The 22,626-nt window shown below is 37.1% G+C and overlaps 6 protein-coding genes across 6 annotated transcripts; 5 read left to right on the top strand and 1 right to left on the bottom strand. All coding sequences in view use genetic code 12, as the record gives it.

Annotated features, from left to right (window-relative positions):
* Window positions 1-960: 960 nt before the first annotated feature.
* Window positions 961-3,666, top strand: CORT_0H01400 (Gph1 glycogen phosphorylase; the record flags this gene model as incomplete). The annotated part of the gene is made up of 1 exon (XM_003871329.1): window positions 961-3,666. The coding sequence occupies one exon, from the start codon at window positions 961-963 to the stop codon at window positions 3,664-3,666; it is 2,706 nt and encodes a 901-aa protein (XP_003871378.1).
* Window positions 3,667-5,096: 1,430 nt separating this feature from the next.
* Window positions 5,097-6,788, top strand: CORT_0H01390 (Hgt13 sugar transporter; the record flags this gene model as incomplete). Its single annotated transcript, XM_003871328.1, has 1 exon — window positions 5,097-6,788. The coding sequence occupies one exon, from the start codon at window positions 5,097-5,099 to the stop codon at window positions 6,786-6,788; it is 1,692 nt and encodes a 563-aa protein (XP_003871377.1).
* A 190-nt stretch (window positions 6,789-6,978) lies between these two features.
* Window positions 6,979-9,918, top strand: CORT_0H01380 (Kap114 protein; the record flags this gene model as incomplete). Its single annotated transcript, XM_003871327.1, has 1 exon — window positions 6,979-9,918. One exon carries the CDS (start codon window positions 6,979-6,981, stop codon window positions 9,916-9,918), a length of 2,940 nt encoding a protein of 979 aa, XP_003871376.1.
* A 127-nt stretch (window positions 9,919-10,045) lies between these two features.
* Window positions 10,046-11,191, top strand: CORT_0H01370 (Sua5 protein; the record flags this gene model as incomplete). The annotated part of the gene is made up of 1 exon (XM_003871326.1): window positions 10,046-11,191. One exon carries the CDS (start codon window positions 10,046-10,048, stop codon window positions 11,189-11,191), a length of 1,146 nt encoding a protein of 381 aa, XP_003871375.1.
* A 602-nt stretch (window positions 11,192-11,793) lies between these two features.
* CORT_0H01360 (Pmr1 ATPase) lies at window positions 11,794-14,559 on the top strand (the record flags this gene model as incomplete). Its single annotated transcript, XM_003871325.1, has 1 exon — window positions 11,794-14,559. One exon carries the CDS (start codon window positions 11,794-11,796, stop codon window positions 14,557-14,559), a length of 2,766 nt encoding a protein of 921 aa, XP_003871374.1.
* A 64-nt stretch (window positions 14,560-14,623) lies between these two features.
* On the bottom strand, window positions 14,624-15,886 carry CORT_0H01350 (hypothetical protein; the record flags this gene model as incomplete). Its single annotated transcript, XM_003871324.1, has 1 exon — window positions 14,624-15,886. The coding sequence occupies one exon, from the start codon at window positions 15,884-15,886 to the stop codon at window positions 14,624-14,626; it is 1,263 nt and encodes a 420-aa protein (XP_003871373.1).
* Between the last annotated feature and the right edge of the window lie 6,740 nt (window positions 15,887-22,626).

Here is a 22,626-nt window from a genome sequence, read left to right as displayed (position 1 = left end):
GACGTGACAGAAAGTGAAATTTTCCGATGCTGAACTTTTTTTTTATCTCGCCGTTGTCGTGAAAAATCACGCGACACGACATTCATCAAATTGTTGATAATCTATAATTATTATGAGATATAATCATCAATCTTGCACAAGTTTGCTTGTTAAAGCACACTCCAACCCCACTACACACCCGAGAATATATACAATGGATACCAGGAACGTATCTGAACCCTTTTTTATCAACTTGTATCGCTCCACTACTTAAAGAAAATCATATAAAATAATCCTATTCGTAAATTTGTTACATTGCGCAAAACAAAAATTGTTCTTTCTCTCTCTTCTTTCCGAACTCCCCACGTTCTCCGATACGAAGTGGTACAAAACAAGGAACCAAAATTTATTCTGTTGGGTACACAAATTCCTTCCTCTTTGCTAAACAGTAGGAGTTGTATCAGTCTTGGGACAAAGATTTAGGCCTTAAGGTTGTTATTGTGTTTTTGTTCAATTGTTGAGAATTTTGTACGTCCGAAAGAATTAACTTTGCTATCGACTCAAATTATCGAATGATTATTTTGTGCCCGCCTTAAAGATAGATCTACCCAGTCATAGACTGGAATGTACTATCATGAACTGATTCGTAGTGGTTAGGAAATCACGACAAAAAATTGGCGCAACTAGCCCCCAGCCCCTTCTGATCTTCCTATGTCGTACTGCTATGCTCCGGTGATTAATAAACTAAATTTAATTTATCGGTTAATCTGTAATTAACTCCGAAATAATTCAATTTCGTCTCCCTTTATAGCAATACATTTTCTTATTGTTATACACACCCAAAAAAAATCTACGTCGACAAAGAATAATCCCTCTTCCCCTTATTTATATTCCGCAATTGCCCAGTTTGTACCTCTTTAACACTTCATCGCTGTTTTTGTATTAACTCAATTGGTATTAATCTCCTACTAATCTAATACCATGTCTCAAGATTATCTCACTCCGTCAACATTACCACACCCTCCTTTAAAGAGAACCAACACAGGGTTCACTCCTAACCAAATTATTGCATTGGATGCCGAAATTCCCGCATCAGCAAAGGAAACATGGTTCAGATACTCTCAATTGGATATATTGGACTCAAATTATAGAGGACCACGTAACAAGACTGATAATGTCCACACAATTGTTGATAACCCTGATAAATTTGAAAAGGAGTTTGTCAACCATGTTGAAATGTCATTGGGGAGATCCATGTACAATTGTGATGACTTGGCTGCTTATCAAGCTGCTGCAAACACTGTTAGAGATGCATTGGTGATTGATTGGTCCAATACTCAACAAAGACAAACTGTTCAGGATGGAAAAAGAGTTTACTACTTGTCGTTGGAATTTTTAATGGGAAGGGCTATGGATAATGCATTGATTAACTTGAAATGTGAGAAAAACACCAAAAATTCGTTGAACGACTTGGGTTTCAGCTTGGAAGACGTTTTAGAACAAGAACCAGATGCCGGTTTGGGAAACGGTGGTTTAGGTAGATTGGCTGCTTGTTTTGTTGACTCTTTGTCATCGAAAAACTACTCTGGTTGGGGTTATGGTCTTAACTACCAGTATGGTATTTTTAAACAAAAAATTATCGATAGTTACCAGGTTGAGACTCCAGATTATTGGTTGAGATATACCAATCCATGGGTTTTAGACAGACACGAAATTCGTATCCCTGTTGACTTTTATGGATATGTGTACCAAGAACAAGACCCAAACACTGGTAAAGTTAAAAAGAGTTGGAGTGGTGGTGAAAGAATTTTGGCTGTTCCTGCAGACTTTCCTGTTCCTGGATACAACACCGACAACACCAACAATTTAAGATTGTGGAATGCTAAACCAACCCATGAATTTGATTTCACCAAGTTTAATGCGGGTGATTATCAGCAATCTGTTGCAGCTCAACAAAGAGCAGAAGCTATCACTGCCGTGCTTTATCCAAATGATAACTTTGAACAAGGTAAAGAATTGAGATTGAAGCAACAATATTTCTGGGTTGCGGCATCATTGCACGATATCGTTCGTAGATTCAAAAAGAATCACAAAACCAATTGGAAGAAATTCCCTGATCAAGTTGCTATTCAATTGAATGACACCCATCCAACATTGGCAATTGTTGAATTGCAAAGAATTTTGGTTGATTTGGAAGGGTTGGAGTGGGACTATGCGTGGTCAATAGTTACCAAGGTTTTTGCTTATACCAACCATACAGTTTTGGCTGAAGCTTTGGAAAAATGGCCGGTTGACGTGATTGGTCATTTGCTTCCAAGACATTTGGAAATAATCTATGATATTAACTACTTCTTCTTAAAGTCTGTTGAGCACAGATTTCCAGATGATCGTGATTTGTTGCGAAGAGCTTCCATCATTGAGGAGGGATATCCTAAATCAGTGAGAATGGCATACTTGGCAATCATTGGATCCCACAAGGTCAATGGTGTGGCTGAATTGCACTCAGAATTGATTAAAACCACCATTTTCAAAGATTTCGTCAAGATATTTGGACCTGATAAGTTTACCAATGTCACAAATGGTATCACCCCAAGACGTTGGTTGAGACAAGCTAACCCTGAATTGGCTGCATTGATTGCGAAGAAATTGGATGATCCGAATTACGAATATTTGACAAACTTGGGAAGATTAAAGAAATTGGAACAGTTTATTGACGATGAAAAGTTTTTGAGAGAATGGGATGCTATCAAGTTTAACAATAAACGTAGGTTGGCTGCTTTGATTAAACAAGAGACTAACGTCGATGTTGATCCAACTTTACTTTTTGATGTTCAAGTCAAGAGAATTCACGAATACAAGAGACAGCAAATGAATATCTTTTCAGTCATTTATAGATATTTGCACATTAAAGAGTTGATTGCCAAGGGTGTTTCTATCGATACAATCAAGGAAAAGTACTATATTTCAAAAGCTTCCATTTTTGGAGGTAAAGCTGCACCAGGTTACTACATGGCTAAGACCATCATTCATTTGATTTGTAAAGTGGGTGAAGTTGTCAATAACGATACTGAAATTGGTAATCTTTTGAAAGTGGTATTCATCCCAGATTACAATGTCTCTAAGGCCGAGATTATTTGCCCTGGTTCTGATCTATCAAATCACATTTCTACTGCAGGTACAGAAGCTTCAGGAACTTCTAATATGAAATTTGCCTTGAATGGTGGGTTAATCATTGGTACCGTTGATGGAGCCAATGTTGAAATCACTCGTGAAATTGGTGAAGAAAACATTTTCCTTTTTGGTAATTTGGCTGAATCAGTTGATGAGATCAGACACAAACATTTTGTTGATGGTGTTAATATTCCTGAAACTTTACAAAAAGTATTTGATGCTGTCCAAAATGGACAATTTGGTAATCCTGATGATTTCAAACCTTTGATTGAAAGTATTAGAGATCATGGAGATAATTACCTTGTTTCTGATGATTTTGACTTGTACTTGGATGCCCAGAGAAAAGTTGAAAATGTATTTGGTCATCATGGTGCTGATGCTGAAGATGAAGATCATTTGAAGAGATGGGTTAGAAAATCGGTTTGGAGTGTTGCCAATATGGGGTTCTTTTCCAGTGATAGATGTATTGACGAATATGCTGAGAATATCTGGAATATAGAGCCATCTAATATTTAGGGTTTCTTTGTTTTCTTTGGCGATAGAAGTACCAGGATATACACATGGTGTATAGAGTTGAAATAAGATAAGTAAGTGTTAATGATGCGTAGATTTTGAACATTCATTCCGTCGGATCTCCGTGTATGTGGCGTGTTGTTTATTGTTTTGATTTTTGAAAAAACAATAAGTTTGTGCTTGGATCGTTTGCTAGAACCTCCTATTGTTTTCTCTCTCATAACCTCGGCGTTGGCGGTTGTCCAGTGGAACATAGAGTAGACAATAGAAAAGCAGAACCACATATTTTTGAACGTGATAATTGCGTCCCGGACACGTAATGACAGGGGAACTGGAGCGAGTTGGTGATTTATACTGTAGTGCAGTTAATGACGTAATGGTAAATTTAATGGAGTTTGGTTGGTGCCGCTCATAAACTAAATATAATATGTTAGTTTTGTGTAATTATTAAATCCGTTTTCAATATCCAAATTGTATGTTATACAAATTACCATGGAGTATTCCAGGTGCAAAATACGAGGTTTAAAAAGTACTTGGCATCAGCTCAAACGACTTGCCGAAATTTCATAACTGGTGTATTTCCTGAGCAGTGTTTTTACATCAGCACATTTTTTAGTTTGTGTGCATTGGCATGTGTCAAAAAATGAAAGGAAGAAGTGAGAACTTTTCGTCAAGTCTGTAACCATGTTGCATTATAAACCTCGAAGATCCAACTACGGCCCAGACACGTCTATCACAACCTTTAAACTCGGAGTAAATTCCGTGGCAGGTATGAAGGATTGAATTCCCCCGTGAAAACAATATTTACATAAATCTGCAATAAATGGGGAAAACAATAGGGTCATTTCTGAACGCCAAAATTCCATAAAAAGTAGTATTTTCGGGAAAATTATGGAATTCGACAAAACAATAAACGAAGGACAACACCTCCACGGTTCCTGTATATGGAGACTTTATTGTTTATTGTGCTAAATTTATCTTCCCCACCTTTTCTTTGCCTGAAAGGAAACTATATCTATTAGAGACGCGAGATGATATCATAAACAACATTCACGATTCACGATTTGGACCTCACTTCTGCTAACACTGTCGTGAATGGTTCTACTTGGAATTTAGCTCGATCTTAAAAATCCACAAACTCTTCCACCAGTTGTGGATTTGCTTGTTCCCCACTCATCAATTGCCGTGTTTCTAGTTTTATTTGTATGCAAAGAAGCTAAATATGGTTAAAAATAATTCTTCAAACAATAGCAGCTCCATTTTTGTGCACAGTTTCTAGCCAGTAAGCGTGACAAGTATTACGCAATAAGTGTTGAACCCAGAGACACATTAGCCGTGACTATGGAGTTCAAATGAGGCCGTATAAATAGGATGCAATTTGGCAAACAAACCCTAACTGGAACTTTTTCCTCTACATTCGACTATTGTACATTATGGACTCCGACGAAGTTAAAGCAACCGTTTCTGAGAGTGAGCATTCTGAAAAGTCCAAACACATTTTAAATGTTGACTTGAACGACTGTGAGGATCCCGACAGAATACATACGTTCATGGGGTTGTCGGGACTCAAATTGAATTACGCAGTTTCAGTATTTGCTGGTGTTGGATTCTTGTTATTTGGTTATGATCAAGGGGTTTATGGAAGTTTACTAAGTCTTGATTCATTTGAGAATACTTTCCCTTCAATGAAAGCCAGTGTCAATTCAACATTGCAAGGTGCTGTTATTGCTGTTTATGAACTAGGATGTGGATTTGCTGCCTTGTCAACTGTTTATCTTGGTGACAAGTTGGGTAGAATTAAATGTATGTTCTTAGGTTGTGTAATTGTTGTGATTGGCGCTGCGTTGCAAGCTTCTGCATTTACAGTTACTCATTTGGCTATAGCAAGGGTTTTCACTGGGTTTGGTACCGGCTATTTGACTGCAACAGTGCCGGTTTGGTCATCAGAAATGAGTAAAGCGAAATCAAGGGGTAAATTGATCATGATGGAAGGTAGTTTGATCACATTAGGTATTACCATTTCATATTGGGTTGATTTTGGGTTCTATTTCGTTGACAAGGGTGGTGATCCTAAAGCTATCTCATGGAGGATTCCTGTTGTGCTTCAAGCCATATTCCCAATATTTTTAATCATGTTTGTTTTTAAATTCCCCGAGTCTCCACGTTGGTTAATGGCAAAGGGAAGAGTCAGAGAAGCAAGAATTGTTTTCAGTGCATTGTACAATGTTCCAGAAGGAGATGAAAAGATCACTGACCAATTAACTGAAATTCAAAGTGCCATCGAATTGGAGAAATCCAGCGACGAGGGTTTTAGTCTCAAGGCATTAACTAGTCAGGGGCCAACAAGAAACTTTCATCGTTTGAGTTTGGCCTGTTGGTCACAAATAATGCAACAAATATCAGGGATCAATCTAATCACATATTATGCTGGAACAATTTTCCAGAATTACATTCACATGTCGCCGTTCAATGCAAGAATCTTGGCCGCTTGTAATGGTACTGAGTACTTTTTAGCCTCATTATTTGGTATATTGTTCATTGAAAGAGTTGGAAGGAGAAAATTATTATTCTGGGGAGCTATTGGCCAATCACTTTCCATGGTAGCTTTAACTGTGGCAGCATGGAAATCTCAGGTAGCACATGACGCTCAGGGGGGAAACAGTACTCCACCTGGAATCGCCGCTACAGTATTCCTTTTTGTGTTTAATTCAGTTTTCGGTGTATCGTATCTTGGTGCAACTTGGTTATACCCCCCTGAAATTTCAGCATTGCAATTGAGAGCTCCAACAGCAGCATTATCAACAGCAAGTAACTGGGCATTCAATTTCCTTATTGTAATGATCACGCCAGTTTGTTTCGAAAATATCCAGTATTACACGTATACGATATTTGCTGTTATCAATGCCTTGATGGCACCAGCAATTTACTTCTTCTATCCCGAAACTTCAGGTCGTACTTTGGAGGAAATGGACTTTATTTTCAATCAATGTCCTGTCAAAGAGCCATGGAAAGTTGTTCAAATTGAAAAGAATACACCAAGAAGACGTCACGCGGAAAATGATTTGGAGAAACCAACCGTTGAGCACATTGACAACGTGGATTCAGATGGTATTCTTAGTAAGTGATTGTATGTAGTTTACTTGAACAGTTTGTTGTTAATAACATAAACAATCCTGCCTTACTCTATTCCGCAGGTCGCGTGCCATTTGGGTGTTGCGAAAGATGGCATGTTTTGTATTGCGCGTCACAGCATTGTTTTTTTTCTAGATCTTTTCACATTTTTCGATTCCATCATCATTCCTATACTATACAGCAATGCCGGATATACTTCAATTGATAATCAACCAAACGTCTCCAGACAACAACGTTCGTAAATCTTCAGAGCTAGAGTTTAATGAAGTCGTCAAAAGCAATCCATCCGAGTCCTCGTATTTGATATTAGAGGCATCATTGAACAATTCAATTCCTATTGATCTTCGTCAATCATGCTTACTTCATTTGAAGAGATTAGTGCCCAAGTTTTGGTCATTGGGATTTTCCTCGTTTATTGGACCACCAATTGATCAAGAATTGAAGAAAGTTATCAGGACAAAATTGTTGGAATTGGTTTTGGGGTCTGGTAACTCTAAAATCAGAAATGGTGCCGCTTATGCAATTGTGCAAATAGCTTCAGTTGATTACCCCGATGAATGGCCCGATTTGATTAATCAATTGTATGCTGCCGCTTCTGACTTGAACAATGAGGAGGCTATGCTAGGTGGATTGCAAGTATTGACAGACTTGGTTGATGATTTGATTACAGAAGAGCAATTTTGGGATGGAGGAGTAGGTCTTGGAATCAACTCCCATTTGAACCAGATATTGCAAAACCCAGGGATTAACATTCTGGTCAAGAGTCAAGCATTGAAGTTGTACGAAAACGTTTTGGCTGTTTTTCAAAGCCCTGAGGCATTCGCCAATGCAGCAAGGAAAAAGATTGTTCTTCGAGAAGTAAGCGGTACATTGGAGATCTTGTTAAACTTAATAAAATCAGATGGTGTCAATTTAATTCAGTTGGATTTCAAAAGCAACCTTTTCAAAGTTATTGGTTCTGTTATTGGTCACTTTCACCAGAGAATTTCAATTGAACTTAAACGGAGTGTGTTGACAGCAACTATACAGAATTTGCACTTGTTAGCCCCGGTATGCAATAGTATTGCTCTAAACACTTATCATGCCCCTGAGCTTTCGGAGTTGGATGCACAAGATGTCCTCAATGCCCTAATTTACAACTTGTTCAGCACTATATCAAGCACTCAACACGACATACCAATCTCAGAGGTGGCTTCCATCGGTGAGTTTTGTAAAGATGCTATCGTGTGTACGGCCTTGGCTAAGGTGAAGGTGGAAGAGTATGAGGAAGATATCAATCTGTATGTAAGCGATGTTACTGGTTTATCGGTCGATATTATCGCTCGTGATGCGATACTAGACTTGTGGAGCGAATTAAATGAAACAGATGCCCGGGGTATCTGTGCTATGATTATCGATCTGTTTTCCAGTGATGAGAGATTATTGGAAGCCGAACTTTACACTTTAGAGGGTTTATTATCAAATGATGCACAGTTACCTGAAGTTCCACTAAGTACACTACTTTCGTTCATAAAATACGACAGCAAGATAGTAACATCAAGGTGTATATTGTTATTGCCAAAATACTTTGAAAATTTTATGGAAAAGGAAGCACGGAGGGTATTTGCTGACATTGTTACGTTTGCGGGAAAGGGTGGCGCCTTGATTCAAATATCCACACTTGTCAGTTGCAGTTATTTTCAGCATGTTATCGAATTCTCCACACTAGACAGCTCTCTCCAATTGTCGATCTTTAAACTTGCATATGCATTGTTGGATGAATGTGACGAAGATGGGCTTCCTGTCTTGTTGGAGGCTATCGTACTGGGAATACCAATTAACCCAAAGCATGCAGCAGATCAGCAAATTGTGGCAGGTGTAAGTGTGGTGGACATTATTTTCAAAATTGCTTTTAAAGATCCCGCAAATGTACAATTGATATCAGACTCGTCGGATTGTTTAACTGCATTATTGCAAAACATAGATACTCAAGACTACATCAATGCATGTGAAAAGTCGTTACCATTCATATTTGAAATCATGGAAAAGAGCAATGGCGAATACACTCCACAATTATATTTGAGTTTGGAACTTCTCGGCATCATATTGAAGTCCGCTCCTGGTGAGCTACCACCTCGGATATTCGAGTATGCTTACCCTATATTGCGAAATGTGTTACTCCGATCGTCAGATGATCAAATACTTCAAAGTGGTGGTGAAGTGTTTGATGAGTTGATCCGAAAGGCGTCCAACTTGTTCGTGAACTACAAAGATCCCTCGAGCGGTATTTCGGGTCTTGAATCGATGATGCAGATTGTATCTAAGTTCTTATCACCCCAATTGTCTGATAGTGCCGCAAATAAATGTGGATTGATAGTAGCATCATTAGTGAACGAGTTTCAAGACTATTTGTCGCCGCAGCTATTGACTCAGATACTTGAAGCAACTGTCAATAGACTAGTTATTGCAAAACAATCCATCACAATCGAGAATTTAATTATGGTCTTTTGCCGGTTGGTGCTCAAGTCTCCTGAAGATACGATCAACTTTTTAAGCAGTATGGTCGTAAATCAAAAATCGGGATTGGAAGCTGTATTGCCAATTTGGTTCGAGTCATATGAAGTTACTAGAGGATTTGATCAAATCAAGCAAAACTCCTTGGCATTGGCTAAAATATTCACCTTGGGCGATCCAAGAATATCTAACTTGGTAGTAAATGGAGAAATAATCCCATATGATGGCGATATGATCATCACAAGGTCCATGGCGAAAGCAATGCCAGATAGGTATACCCAAATATCTGCCGCATTAAAGATTCTAAAACTCTTGGTTGGCGAGTTACAATTTCAATGCCAACAACCAAGTGCTGATGATTTTGCCAATGGAGAAGAAAATAACGAGGTTCAAGCTGACGATGATGAAGAAGGTTGGGAGGATATGGATGATATAGGAGTGCCAAACTTTGCGAAGTTGAAGTCGTACGTTGATGACCACAAGGATAGACCTGAGGATGATAGTTTAAAAGCATTGTTGGTGGAATTTTTCAGAGAGTGTACCAGTAAGAACTTGGGCAATTTCAGTCACTATTACGAGCAGTTGAATGATAATGAGAAGAAGATTGTTGGTGAGTGTCTCATATTTTGATTATGTGTATAGTTTAGCAGTTTTTAGTGTCGCATGTGATTTTCGACACGACACAAAAAGATTTTGTCTTTGTCATCGCATCGATTTTTCACAATACTAGGTCCCTCAATGCTTTTTCAAGCGATTAATGAAAAGTTTACAACGAGCCATGTCATTCACAACTAGACTGCTCAAAGTTAGACCGGAGCTGATTGTTTTCTCCAAAGATCAGCTTCTACCTCATATTATTGACAAAGATACAGATGAGAATCTCAAAATCGCAGCAAAGGAGTTGCAAACAACAAATAATGTAATTGGATTTCCTACTGAGACAGTGTATGGTCTTGGAGGGTCAGCCTTGTCTGATGAGTCTGTAAAGTCTATCTATAAAGCAAAAAACAGACCAGCTGATAATCCCTTGATTGTTCATGTTTCATCACTTGCACAATTGCAGAGCAAACTTCTACCTCTGGACTACCAAATTCCACAGATTTATCACAGGTTAATAAATGAGTTTTGGCCAGGACCATTGACTATTCTACTACCAGTACGTAAGGGTTCACCCATCTCCAAATATGTAACTGCAAATCAAGATACGTTTGCGGTGAGGATGCCGCAACACCCAGTTGCGAGAGCGTTGATTGCAATTAGCGATTTACCCTTGGCTGCTCCTTCTGCCAATTCATCAACCAAACCTAGTCCTACTATGGCACAGCACGTAATGCATGATTTACTGGGTAAAATACCAATTGTCTTAGACGGTGGATCGAGTAATGTTGGAGTTGAGTCAACGGTAGTCAATGGGCTTTGTTCCCCACCAATGTTGCTACGTCCTGGTGGGATTTCAGTAGAGGAATTGAAACGAGTTGGTGGAAAAGACTGGGAAAATGTGCAAATAGCCAAGCGTACTGCAGAAAGTAACGAGGCTGTAAAAACACCAGGAATGAAGTATAAACATTATTCGCCAAATGCAAAGGTTATATTATTCATCAATTGTGGTGATGGGAAGGAACTGATTTCAGAGTATATAAAGTCAAACAATATAGATTTGGACAAGACCAAAGTTGCATTATTGAAATCAAAACAGTTTAAGGACTACAATGGCATCGAAGTTGTGAAAGATTTAGGTAAAAGTGGAGAAGATATTTCGAGAAACCTATTTAAACTATTGAGACAAGTAGATGAGGAGGATAAAGTGGATATTATATTTGTGGAGGGTGTAGAGGAGACAAATGAAGGACTAGCGATAATGAATAGATTGAACAAGGCTGCTGTTGACGTTGTTGAGAAGTGAGATGTTTATAGAATAAGAAATACACTTGTATTGTATTATAAAGTAGTGAAGATGGCTCTGATTAGGTTGCTGCAATGGGTCTGACAGTGCCATGTCTCAAAAGGGAAATTTTTCACCATTTTTTCGCGTGTATTTGAGCGGCCCAAGTAAGGCGACTTATCAGGGCGAGAGGTGGACCAAAGAAATTCCACCAAGGAATTACACGCTGAGTGGAAAATATAATAATTGCTCCCACATGTAAGAGTGACTTCTAAGCTATTCCTGTGGTGAGACTACGTTATTGAAATTGAGAGATCCCTACGTCTACGATATACATCGGTATACCAAGTCCACTAGTATACCATAAGTTGTCTTATTTTCTCTCAAGCAGACTCAGTTGCGTCACTGTACTTTTTGAAATTCGTTTTTCTCACAAATTTCTTTTTCTTTGCTTACCCTTTTCAATACATATTTTTTTTTCAACTTCCAACGGCATTAAACTTCCACGTCTCATTAAAACAACAGAATCAAAATTTTTTGCAACACGCTTTAAACAACCAATCCATTCCTTATTCATACTTCCATTTGATACATCCCATTTACATTAGTACCTACATGAAAGTATGAGTAATCCCTTTGACATTGATCCAGATCAAGTGAAGCTTCCGCACAAGGCCAACACCCCATCACTAAAGTTTTGTTCAAAATCTATCGAAGAAACAGCATCGGAGCTAGCTACCGATCTAAAGCTAGGGTTAAGTAACAATCAAGATGTGTTGAATCGTAGATCGATATATGGGGCAAACGAATTGAATAGTGATGATGATGATAGTTTAGTATGGAAGTTTATCTCATCGTTTTATCAAGATCCATTGATATTGTTGTTGATTGGGTCGGCGATCATTAGTTTTTGGATGGGGAATAGAGACGATGCCATTAGCATAACATTAGCAATCACGATTGTTGTCACTGTGGGGTTCGTTCAGGAGTATAGATCGGAGAAGTCATTGGAGGCGTTGAATAAATTGGTTCCAGCAGAGGCCAATTTGACAAGAAATGGTAATACGTCACATGTGCTAGCATCAACGGTTGTTCCAGGAGATTTGGTTCATTTTTCACAAGGTGATAGAATACCGGCGGATGTTAGATTGACAGAGGCTGTGTATTTGAGTATTGATGAGAGTAACTTGACAGGGGAAAATAGACCAGTGAAGAAGACCACTGACGAAGTGACCATGAGAGATCCACCTGTGAATGAAAGAACAGATATTGCTTTTATGGGTACATTGGTGAGAGATGGCCATGGAAGTGGTATCGTTGTTGGTGTAGGAGCACAAACCGTGTTTGGTACCGTATTTGAAATGATGAGCGAAATCGAAAAGCCAAAAACACCCTTACAACAAGCAATGGACAAATTGGGTAAAGATTTGAGTATCTTTAGTTTCATCGTCATTGGTGTCATCTGCCTAATTGGAATTTTCCAGGGTAGATCCTGGCTTGATATGTTTCAGATTTCAGTATCCTTGGCCGTGGCGGCGATTCCTGAAGGTCTACCTATTATCGTTACAGTTACATTAGCATTGGGAGTATTGCGAATGGCAAAACAAAAGGCTATAGTCAAGAGATTGCCAAGTGTTGAGACATTGGGTTCGGTTAATGTTATTTGCTCAGACAAAACGGGTACTTTAACTCAGAACCATATGACAGTGACTAAAATATGGACTGCTGATTTCAAAGGTAGTTTCAATACCCCATTCCTTGTTGTTGAAAGACTCGATGATAATGCTTTGCACCACCAATTGACAGATAATATGAGAAAAGTGTTGGAGTGTGGTAATATATGTAATAATGCGCGATATTCGACTGAAAGTGAAAAATATGTTGGAAATGCCAGTGACATTGCTTTACTTGAATGTTTACCCCACTTTGGACTTGAAGATATTCGTGGGCAAAGGGAAAGGGTGTATGAATTACCTTTTTCATCTGCAAAGAAATATATGGCTGTTTGTGTGCATAGAGGGGATATGGATAAACCAGAGACGTTGGCAAAAGGAGCGACTGAGAAGATCTTGGCTCATTGTACAAAATATTATGACGAACATGGCCAAGCAAAACCAATTACCGGTGCAATCAAGGAACTTATTCATGAAAAATCTAAACTGTTGGCTCATGATGGATTGAGAGTTTTGGCATTTGCTCAAAATAACAAGAAGTATATCAATGAAAAGGATGAACATAGTGAACCTGAAGAATTGGTTTTTTGTGGATTGATTGGTATGAAAGATCCCCCAAGGCCAAATGTAGGTAGATCCATCTCCATGTTGATGAAAGGCGGTGTTCATGTTATTATGATTACTGGAGACTCTCCATCAACTGCAGTCAACATTGCCAAACAAATTGGAATGCCTATAACTGGAGATCGTTCAGTAATGACGGGAGATCAAATTGACCAACTCAAAGAAGGAACGCTAAGTGAAGCTATTCACAATGTGTCTGTTTTCGCAAGAACAACACCTGAACATAAAGTCAAAATCGTTAAGGCGTTGCAGCGAAGAGGCGACATTGTTGCTATGACAGGTGACGGTGTCAATGATGCACCAGCATTGAAACTAGCTGATATTGGTATTGCTATGGGTAAAAATGGGACCGATGTTGCCAAGGAGGCAGCAGATATGGTGTTAACTGATGATGATTTTAGTACTATATTGAGTGCCATTGAAGAAGGTAAAGGAATATTCAACAATATTCAAAATTTCATCACTTTTCAATTGAGTACTAGTATTGCGGCATTGACATTGATCGCCTTAAGTACATTCTTTGGATTGCCTAATCCGTTAAACGCCATGCAAATTCTATGGATTAATATTTTGATGGATGGTCCACCAGCTCAATCGTTGGGAGTGGAGCCAGTTGATCATGAAGTTATGAATAAACCACCAAGAAAGAGGAATGATAAAATTCTCACCACACATTTAATCAAACGGGTGTTGCAATCGGCCACAATCATCATTCTTGGCACATTATACATTTTCGTTAAAGAAATGAAGGATGAACAAATCACCGCTAGGGACACAACAATGACATTCACTTGTTTTGTATTATTTGACATGTTTAATGCATTATCATGTCGTCATTACTCCAAATCGATATTTGAAATGGGATTGCACAATCAAATGTTTAATTTTGCTGTTTTGGGGTCATTAATCGGACAACTTTGTGCTGTTTATGTACCTTTTTTCCAAGGTATTTTCCAAACTGAAGCTCTCAGCTTGGGGGATATTTTGCATTTGTTGATGTTGACGAGTACGGTATTCATTGCAGATGAAGTTAGGAAATTTTTCGTTAGAAGGAGAACAATTACTACTAATAATTACAATTATGGTGTATAGAAGTGGGAACAGGGGCTGCTGTGTGTACAATTATATATATATAGAAGTTATCAAAGAGAGGGGATTATTTTAATAGCATTACAATTGAGTGCAAGCTCTTGTTGACTTTACTGTGATCATCTTGTTGCAATCGAGTAATGATGTCATCCTGAGTCCAATTCTTTGCTTCGTATGATTCAATCTGTTTAGCAAGTTCAACAAAACGTTGATGGGTGGAGCCGTATCGATCAATTAGTTTTTGATCTAATTTGGGGATTTTGGAGTTTTGAAGCAAATATTCACCACCAGTGTTGGGGAAAATATTGACAATTAACCCTACAAGATCAAAAAGTTTATTCATTTGATTGTTGTGCCTCATGGCTAATTCGGATAAATTGATTGGGTTGGAACAAAGTTGTTTAGTTTTGGCCCGGAGATGATACTTGACTGGATTAGTTTCGATATCATGACATAAGTTATACAACCATTCAAATTGGAATTCCTTGGGGTCTATCGTGATCAATTGCGAGTATTTGAAGTTTAACGCAAGCAAATCCAATGATTTATAAAGGAGTGCGTATTTGGAAGTACCGCTAGGGAACCGATCATATACACTCAAGCACAACTCCTCATTTGGTTCAGGAAAGCTGGCAAAGTTTTCTTTCAATTCTGGTGGTATGTCAATATTTGGCACTTTTAATTTGTACAACACTCCCTTAATGTTACCCCAATGAACACAACTTTTCAATGCCACCAACACATCAAGTGAAGTTAATGCTTCTTCGCCAAAGTGTTCTTCAACGTATTGTTTCATATACTCACCTTCCAATTTAGTACCAATATGATGATCAGTATGTAAAAAGTTCAATTTTGAACAAATTAATAAATTAATCCCCCAATCAATATGTTGTCGACTAATGGGGTGCTGTTTGACAAATGCATCGGCTTCATGTTGAACCACTCTAGGATCGTATTTGGCGTTCTTGAAATGAATAATACTCGAATTTTCCTCTTCATACCAATGGTTCTTTTCCAATTCTTGAGCCAAACCAAGAATAGTACAACAAAATTGTGGATATGTTGTAAGTATATCGCCAATGTTCATCAATATTGAAAAAGCGGAATAAAATGAAAGTTTCAAATCAAGATCCTCGGGACAGATGACTAGATGTTTATCTTCTTGTCGTATACGTTGAAATGAATTATTAACGAATCGGTATTTACGGCCCTTTTTGTTGTATTCGACTTTGGCAAGGTTGCCAATTTCGTCGAGAATGTGGTCAGCATAGAATATGAGTGCATCTGATGTGGATACAGGTGCAGTTGTATCGATTATGGCCGCTGTCATTGATGGATGAAGTTTAGAAGCTCGTCTAGTGGTGCATTATTTTGTGTTGATAAATTTTGTTTTGTTTATTTGTTTACCTTTCTCTTCAATGTCGTGAATATTTGAGACATCAAAAACCCGTCAATTAGTTGGGGGCTATTACAGTTTGAAGCAGTGGAGTAACTCCTTTGATAAAAAATCATTCATTGAAAAAAGAGAAAAAAAGGTTAAATTGGTTTCAGTTGAGGCAAGCGCTCTTGAGGTTTTACTTCAGCGTAACTTGCTAGAAATTGGCTCTAATTTAATGTTAAATGTATCAAGAGTATATGAAGGACTTTGCCGACTCCTTGCACCCACCAATGGGACTTCTAGACGTCGCATACTTGTTTAACAAGTGGTCCGAGCGGTTAGGCACAACTGAAGGTTTCAAGAACAGGTCTAGAGGTTCTTTTTTCTCAGCGCTAGGGGAAAATTGAACCTACAAATTCGAGACTTTTCTGAACAAATTTTTCTTGTTCAATAACGTCGTAGTTACCCTCTACAGTTTGATGCTATTTGTTAGAAAGGACATTGAAGAAAAATGCCTTAGTTCAGTTATGAAATTCTTGCACACTTTTTTTGTAGAATCTGGTGCCGCATGAATAAGTGTCAAAAAGTGAATCGTCTATAATTTTTGGCCCTTGCGCTTTGAATCTCATAACCAAGCTGTGAAGTCTACAATATTATCTAAAGGAAACAGACACAAGCGTTAAGTATCAATATTAATGCAGACATGAAATTTTTGTACACCAATGGCGGTGCTATAGTGTACTCTTGTATACGTATTCTTTTATTTCCTGTGTCTGTGTGTTGTTAAAATTTTTGACAGGTGTCAAAAAACGGAAAAAATTATTTTTTTTAGTTTGTAACTCATAAATTAACTTGCTCGTCAATAAGTAAAACTTATATTGATAAACTTTTACAAACACCGAAACAATAAGACTTTTAAATTCATTGAACATAATCGAAACTAAGGAAAAGCCTTGATAGCAACCATCTTACAATGTGGGTCTGGATGAGGTGATTTGTGGCAGACAAGAAAATTCTACATTTTAGATCAATTTCTGGATGGGTGACGTGTTTCGGTTTGTTGACTTCTATTATAAAACAAGGCGATAATGGCTAGGTCTTAAGACACAAAGCAACAGACCTGGGTAGGTGTACAGGAATGTCTTCATTTACTTCTTGCTTCATCTAAATGCTATATACAATTTTGAAAAAAGATCATACTCTTCTGAACCCGATATAACCGTATGATACGGAGTTAGAACCAATTCAGAAAATTCACGAATTTTTTTCAATTTTGTCTTATTTAAAAAAACCAAGAAAATATTTTCCTTGGCACACAAGATTGAACAAAAGAGAAAAGTATTTCGATTATAATACACAATTTAAATCTAATTTGACAGAATTTCAAATAAAAATAGGGGAGAGAGAGCATCTTTTGCTTAGTGTATATGATGTAAGAAGAATCAGAATAATGATAGAACACTTGATGCCTATAATATTTTGTAGTTATGAATTTTTTTATATTTGTGGTTCTATTGGTACGAGACAATAAGCGCCTTAGGCGAAGTAAAACGTTTTTAATCTCATAACTCTATAGCGTCAATTAATTCTAGTTTTATTTTTTTCGACTGCGACTGTTTGGTTTAAGTTTGGTTGGTTAGGAGTCTTTTGGCGGTTAGAATGTAAGAAAATTAATTTTGGGTCATCCGGAGGAACTAATTGCTTTCTTCTATGCCAACGAACTGAGGGTTTCTTTTGGTATTTTGTAAAAGGAAGTTGTTAAATGTGCAGTCTACGTCAAAATGGACAGGCTTCTTGTACATTACAAGGCTTAGTGGGGAGTTTCTCGCACTAACTTCAATATATCAATTCACCTTTTTAGGTGACGCAAAAAGATATCTGTCAATTTAAGTCCCCAAGGTTAATTCTGTGGCCCGCATCTTCTTCATTTACGAGAAAATTTTGTTAAAATCTCCACAAAGTGCTTAGGAAGAGAAAGTAATTCAGTGTGTTTTACATTTACTTTGAAATGTAAAACTAGTAAAGCATAAAGTGAAACGTTTATCAAATCATATGCCTCACCCGCCAAATATGAAAGTAAAAGTAGAGACAAAAAAAGAAAAGCCCATTCTCTACTTTCTTGAGGCTTGTCTTTCAAGCCTTTAAACATTCGATGTATTTCAGAAAAATGCTGTCTCCAGGTGAAAGGAGAATAATAAAACCTATTGTAGTCTTGGTAAAGGAATTTCATTGTCTGCCGAATGTTCTGGTTATTTCAGTTATTGTAGCTGTAGTGCTGTGTGTGTACCTTATGAATTTCACTTTTGATAGATTCTAAGTTACACAATACCAATATCAATATAAAGGTAGTGTATATGCTGAATAATAGCTTTTTAAATTAAGTTACACAAAGGTCCTTCATTTATAAATTTCAAATACCGAATAGGGAGTGAGAGAATGATTATCTAATTACACAAAACACAAGCAAAAAGGATTTCCAGACACAGATTTAAAGAATGCAGACCCAGATTTAAATGATACAGACACAGAAAAGTAAACAAATCTGACACTTTATGTCACACACATATTATTTTTTTGCAATCTCAGACACAAAACAAACAAATTGACTTTGTCCAAAATTTTGTGTGTACACCTCTGTAGATCTTTATCCAAGCCTTTTGTCCCGTATAAAGATTCCGTATAAAGATTCCAGATAAAATATCGCATCATGCCGCTGCTTGTGTTGGAAAGCTTACCGTGTAATATATTCCCGACTGAGCCTCAGAAAGACAATGAATTGTTTTACCAATACGGCAATTTGAATACTTTTTCTTCTCTATCTCCAAGGCAATTGCCCTATTGTTTCTTTAAAACAATAGAATTTTACATTTCCATAAGTTGCCCCTTTTTTTACTAAGCCTATTGTTTTCTTCATATAGTGGGTAGATATTGTTTACATTTTCTATTATTAAATCATACATACCTTATACAATTGTGCTTTTGTTTTGTATGAGATTGACGTGTTAATAGAACAATTTATTTTTTCTTAGCGTCTAGAGAATAATAAACAAATGATGACTCAACTCCATCTAAGTAGTATCACATTACGTCAAAAAGTATAAAAGAACAATGCATACGGAAATAAGACGGGAGTATCATAACCGTATAATCTCTGGTCCCCGAATACACCACAGCCCTGCTGTCTAGTGGAAAGAAAAAATAAACAATGATATAGACCTCTCTTTTGAGGAACTTAACAGTCGAAAACAAGTTAGAGGGGGAGGGGTATACAGACCCAATCTTGGCCTTTGTTTATGTCTCATGCTACCGTCAGTAATATTTTTTCATCGTGAACTAAAGATTCATGGCAACTTATGCATAACAAACAAACATCAGTGGTATTATACCACAATCAAAGCTAAATCATATATCGCCCACACGGTGTAAGAACACACATATACATGTACATCTACACGTACATCCCATTTTTCGTAAATGCAAACTTGATCTCTCACACACAGTGTACACTTCATTAGTCCATGATGCATTTGAGAAAAGGACAAGACAATATTTCACAAAAGTTACAAAGTTACGAAACCCCAATGTATTATTTTTCATAAACTGACGATCCTTTTTTCATTGTTCCGTGGATAAAATGTACGTCATTGCCTAGACGAACGCTTTGGTGTTTGATTTTCTTGGTGTTGTTATAAATTTCTTTGCCGTAGTTGGCTTTTGGGTCGATCTATTTGGTGAATATAATAACTTCTATTTTTTTTTGATAGCTCCAAATGGTTATGAGCTAAATAAGTTTCCGAGAGGTGGGGCAATACATACGCACAGCTATGCAAAAATATGAATAGTTAGAGTTGTTGCTCTAGTAGCTCTAAACAAGTGATACATTATATAGAGTCTTGTTGTGACAGAGTGGACGTTGGTTCTGAAATTGGATGGATCTAAAATGGGCAAAGAAAGGTTGAGTTCTCTTCTGTGTCACCATATTACGTAATCTGTATTGACAAGTGCCAATAGATCGAATCGGGATTGGTTTACGATTATTGAATGACTGAAAAAGAGAAAAAAGAAATTTTAAATTTGCTAAATGAAGAACAAAAATTTGAAGTCAGGCACCAACGAGACTTTAACACAATAGAAAGAGACTTTTAATTTCTATACATACATACATACATACAATGATATGTGGTGACGTCTATAGAGCAAACATATATGCAACAAAGAAGCGAATCTCTCTTTGTCGTGAAATCCATGCATTCTACCGCTTTGCTACTGTCAAGAGCTTTTGATATTGGCTTTATTATAGATTGAATCAATACAATCCACTAAAACATTACTTCCCACTGCCAAGAAAAAAGAAAACCAATCTATCCTTGTTTTTCGTTAACAAAAGAAAGAACAGAATTACAAAGCCTTGTTTTAGTGGATTAATAGAATTTTGAAGCTTTTACAAATGACATTTACTTGACATATGACATTTCGATGCCGCCTTCTCCTTTTCTCTACCCTAGCGTTTGTCTACATTGTGTTTCAACTTTGTTTCGAGATTCCTCTATTTGGACATGCCCGTGAGAACTGTATTGTGATTTCTCGATGTGTTTAGCAATGCTTCTTCACACAATTTCTTTCTCACTAAGAAATTTACCCATTCTTATCTTGACCAATAGCATGTGCTTATTCTAGTAACCGCCACAAGAAGATTTTGTTGGGCACATTCCGAATTACCTCATTCAGTTTCGAATACTAAAATCCTCAATCTAAAAATTTACAAAATCAACAATATTTAAAAAGTTGGCTTTCTTTTAGTCTTCACATAATACAAGACTCTATCTTTTCGTATTTACTGTGTAGAGGTGAAAGTCACACAAAAGCTATGACTGTAACCGCTTATATTACGTAAGTGGTTACTAATATTTGAACAATGCCCAAATTAAAAATACTTGTCAAGATAATGTCAAAGATTACTAGTGACACCACAACTGAACTTTGTGTTGGACAGAATGACCTTGGCTTATTTAAGATAGATTTTTGTCTGTCGGAAGTTTCAAAATGGTTTATTACTGCAATTGTTTTTTAAAAATCTTAAAAACGGTAGCAAGATCTTTTTTTATTTTTTTTTGGTTGAAACAATAAAATGGAAACTCAAAAAGTGAAACAATACAATAGAGCCAGAGTTGTGGGTGCAGTTGTTCGTCTTGGAATGATACAGTGTTTTTAATTTTTATTCATACGAGTACGACATAATTGTTCATATTATTGCTACATAAATTTTCGTACCAATGCGACATAATTATTCAAACCACGGCATAAATTTTGTTTCCTTTCTCACCAATATTTGCAACTTCAGTCTCAAGAGACTCCCTAAACGGGCCATGAGAAGGGATCTGTCAGATTTAAAACAGGAGAGATTCCAGTGGGCACTTGAACATAAGGTTAAAATTGATTTTAAAAAGAACTGTGTTTTTATTGACGAGGCGGGCTTCAACATTAGTACTTAAAGAAATTGAAAAAATCAAGGTACTTGAAGAGATCAAGTATTTGGTACTTGACAACACGGCCATCCATAAACGTCGCGATCTCTAGCTATTGGTAGCACTGTGTGGGATGGAGCAGTAGTTTTGCCTCGTTATTCACTCAGGACTAAACGCAATTGTAGAGTTCTGGTCAGTGTGTAAGGCCAAGGTTAAAAGGTCAAATTTATTTAGAAAAGAACAGCTGACACCAAGAGTGAAAGAAGCGACAGCAAGGATAGCCTTAGAAAGTTATCAAGGCTTCTGTAGATATGCCAATGGCCATATACGATACTGTTTAGAACTGAAATCTTTCTAGAGCGCGAACCCTTGCTCCAAAACCAATGAATAAGAAGGGGATGGTATTTAACTTGAGAAAATGACTACAAAACCTTTAAGAAATTGAGAGTGGTAAAGACTAACTTGAAAAGGCTGACAGTTAAAATCATGGATGGTTATTGTTCAATGCTTTTAAGCTCACCACTTTAATTCAACAGGATCGGGCTCATCAGTCACGATAGACAAAGGGAATCATCTTGAATAGCTATGTGGTTTGAACAATTTATGTCGCACTAGTTTTGAACAATTTATGTCGCTTTGGTATGAATAATTATGTCGTGTTGGTTCGAATGATAAATGTCGCACTGGTATGAAAATTTATGTCGTACTCGTTTGAAATAAAAATAAACACTGTATCATATGAACAGCAGACACAAAGGTTTATGTCACAAAAATACCACTTTCATAATATTACTGTTGTTGGTTGAGTATAGGTAGGTGCTTCAGATAGTCATAGCGTGCATTACATTGCTTTTTCAAGACACAATTGTCGTATCTCTAACTTATGCACATAACATACACATTGAAGTACATTCAATTTGGTTTAGTTTATAGGTACATGCATCAAGTCACAATTCTCTGCATTGTATTTTCAACCCTTTTGGGAATTTTCTTGTGTCAACCTAAAGCAAAGATGCATAGCAAAAATATTGTTGTTGACATCATTGTACATCTTATGAATTCCTACATATATGAGTGAATGAGTTTTCTTGGAAAGAGATTACTGGGTAAATTTTCTCGTTCCGGATACCTTTCTACCAAACAGTACAGCAAAGGAGGAATTCTTCTACTCTGTCATGTCATGTCATGTCATGTCACAAGATTTACACAAAAGTAATATTTATGTGC

Source organism: Candida orthopsilosis (genome assembly GCF_000315875.1).
Source record: "Candida orthopsilosis Co 90-125, chromosome 8 draft sequence".
In the NCBI taxonomy this organism is placed as follows: Eukaryota; Fungi; Ascomycota; class Pichiomycetes; order Serinales; family Debaryomycetaceae; genus Lodderomyces; species Lodderomyces orthopsilosis.
Note: the sequence above shows the minus strand (reverse complement) of the source record. Positions and strands in the feature narration are given on the sequence as shown.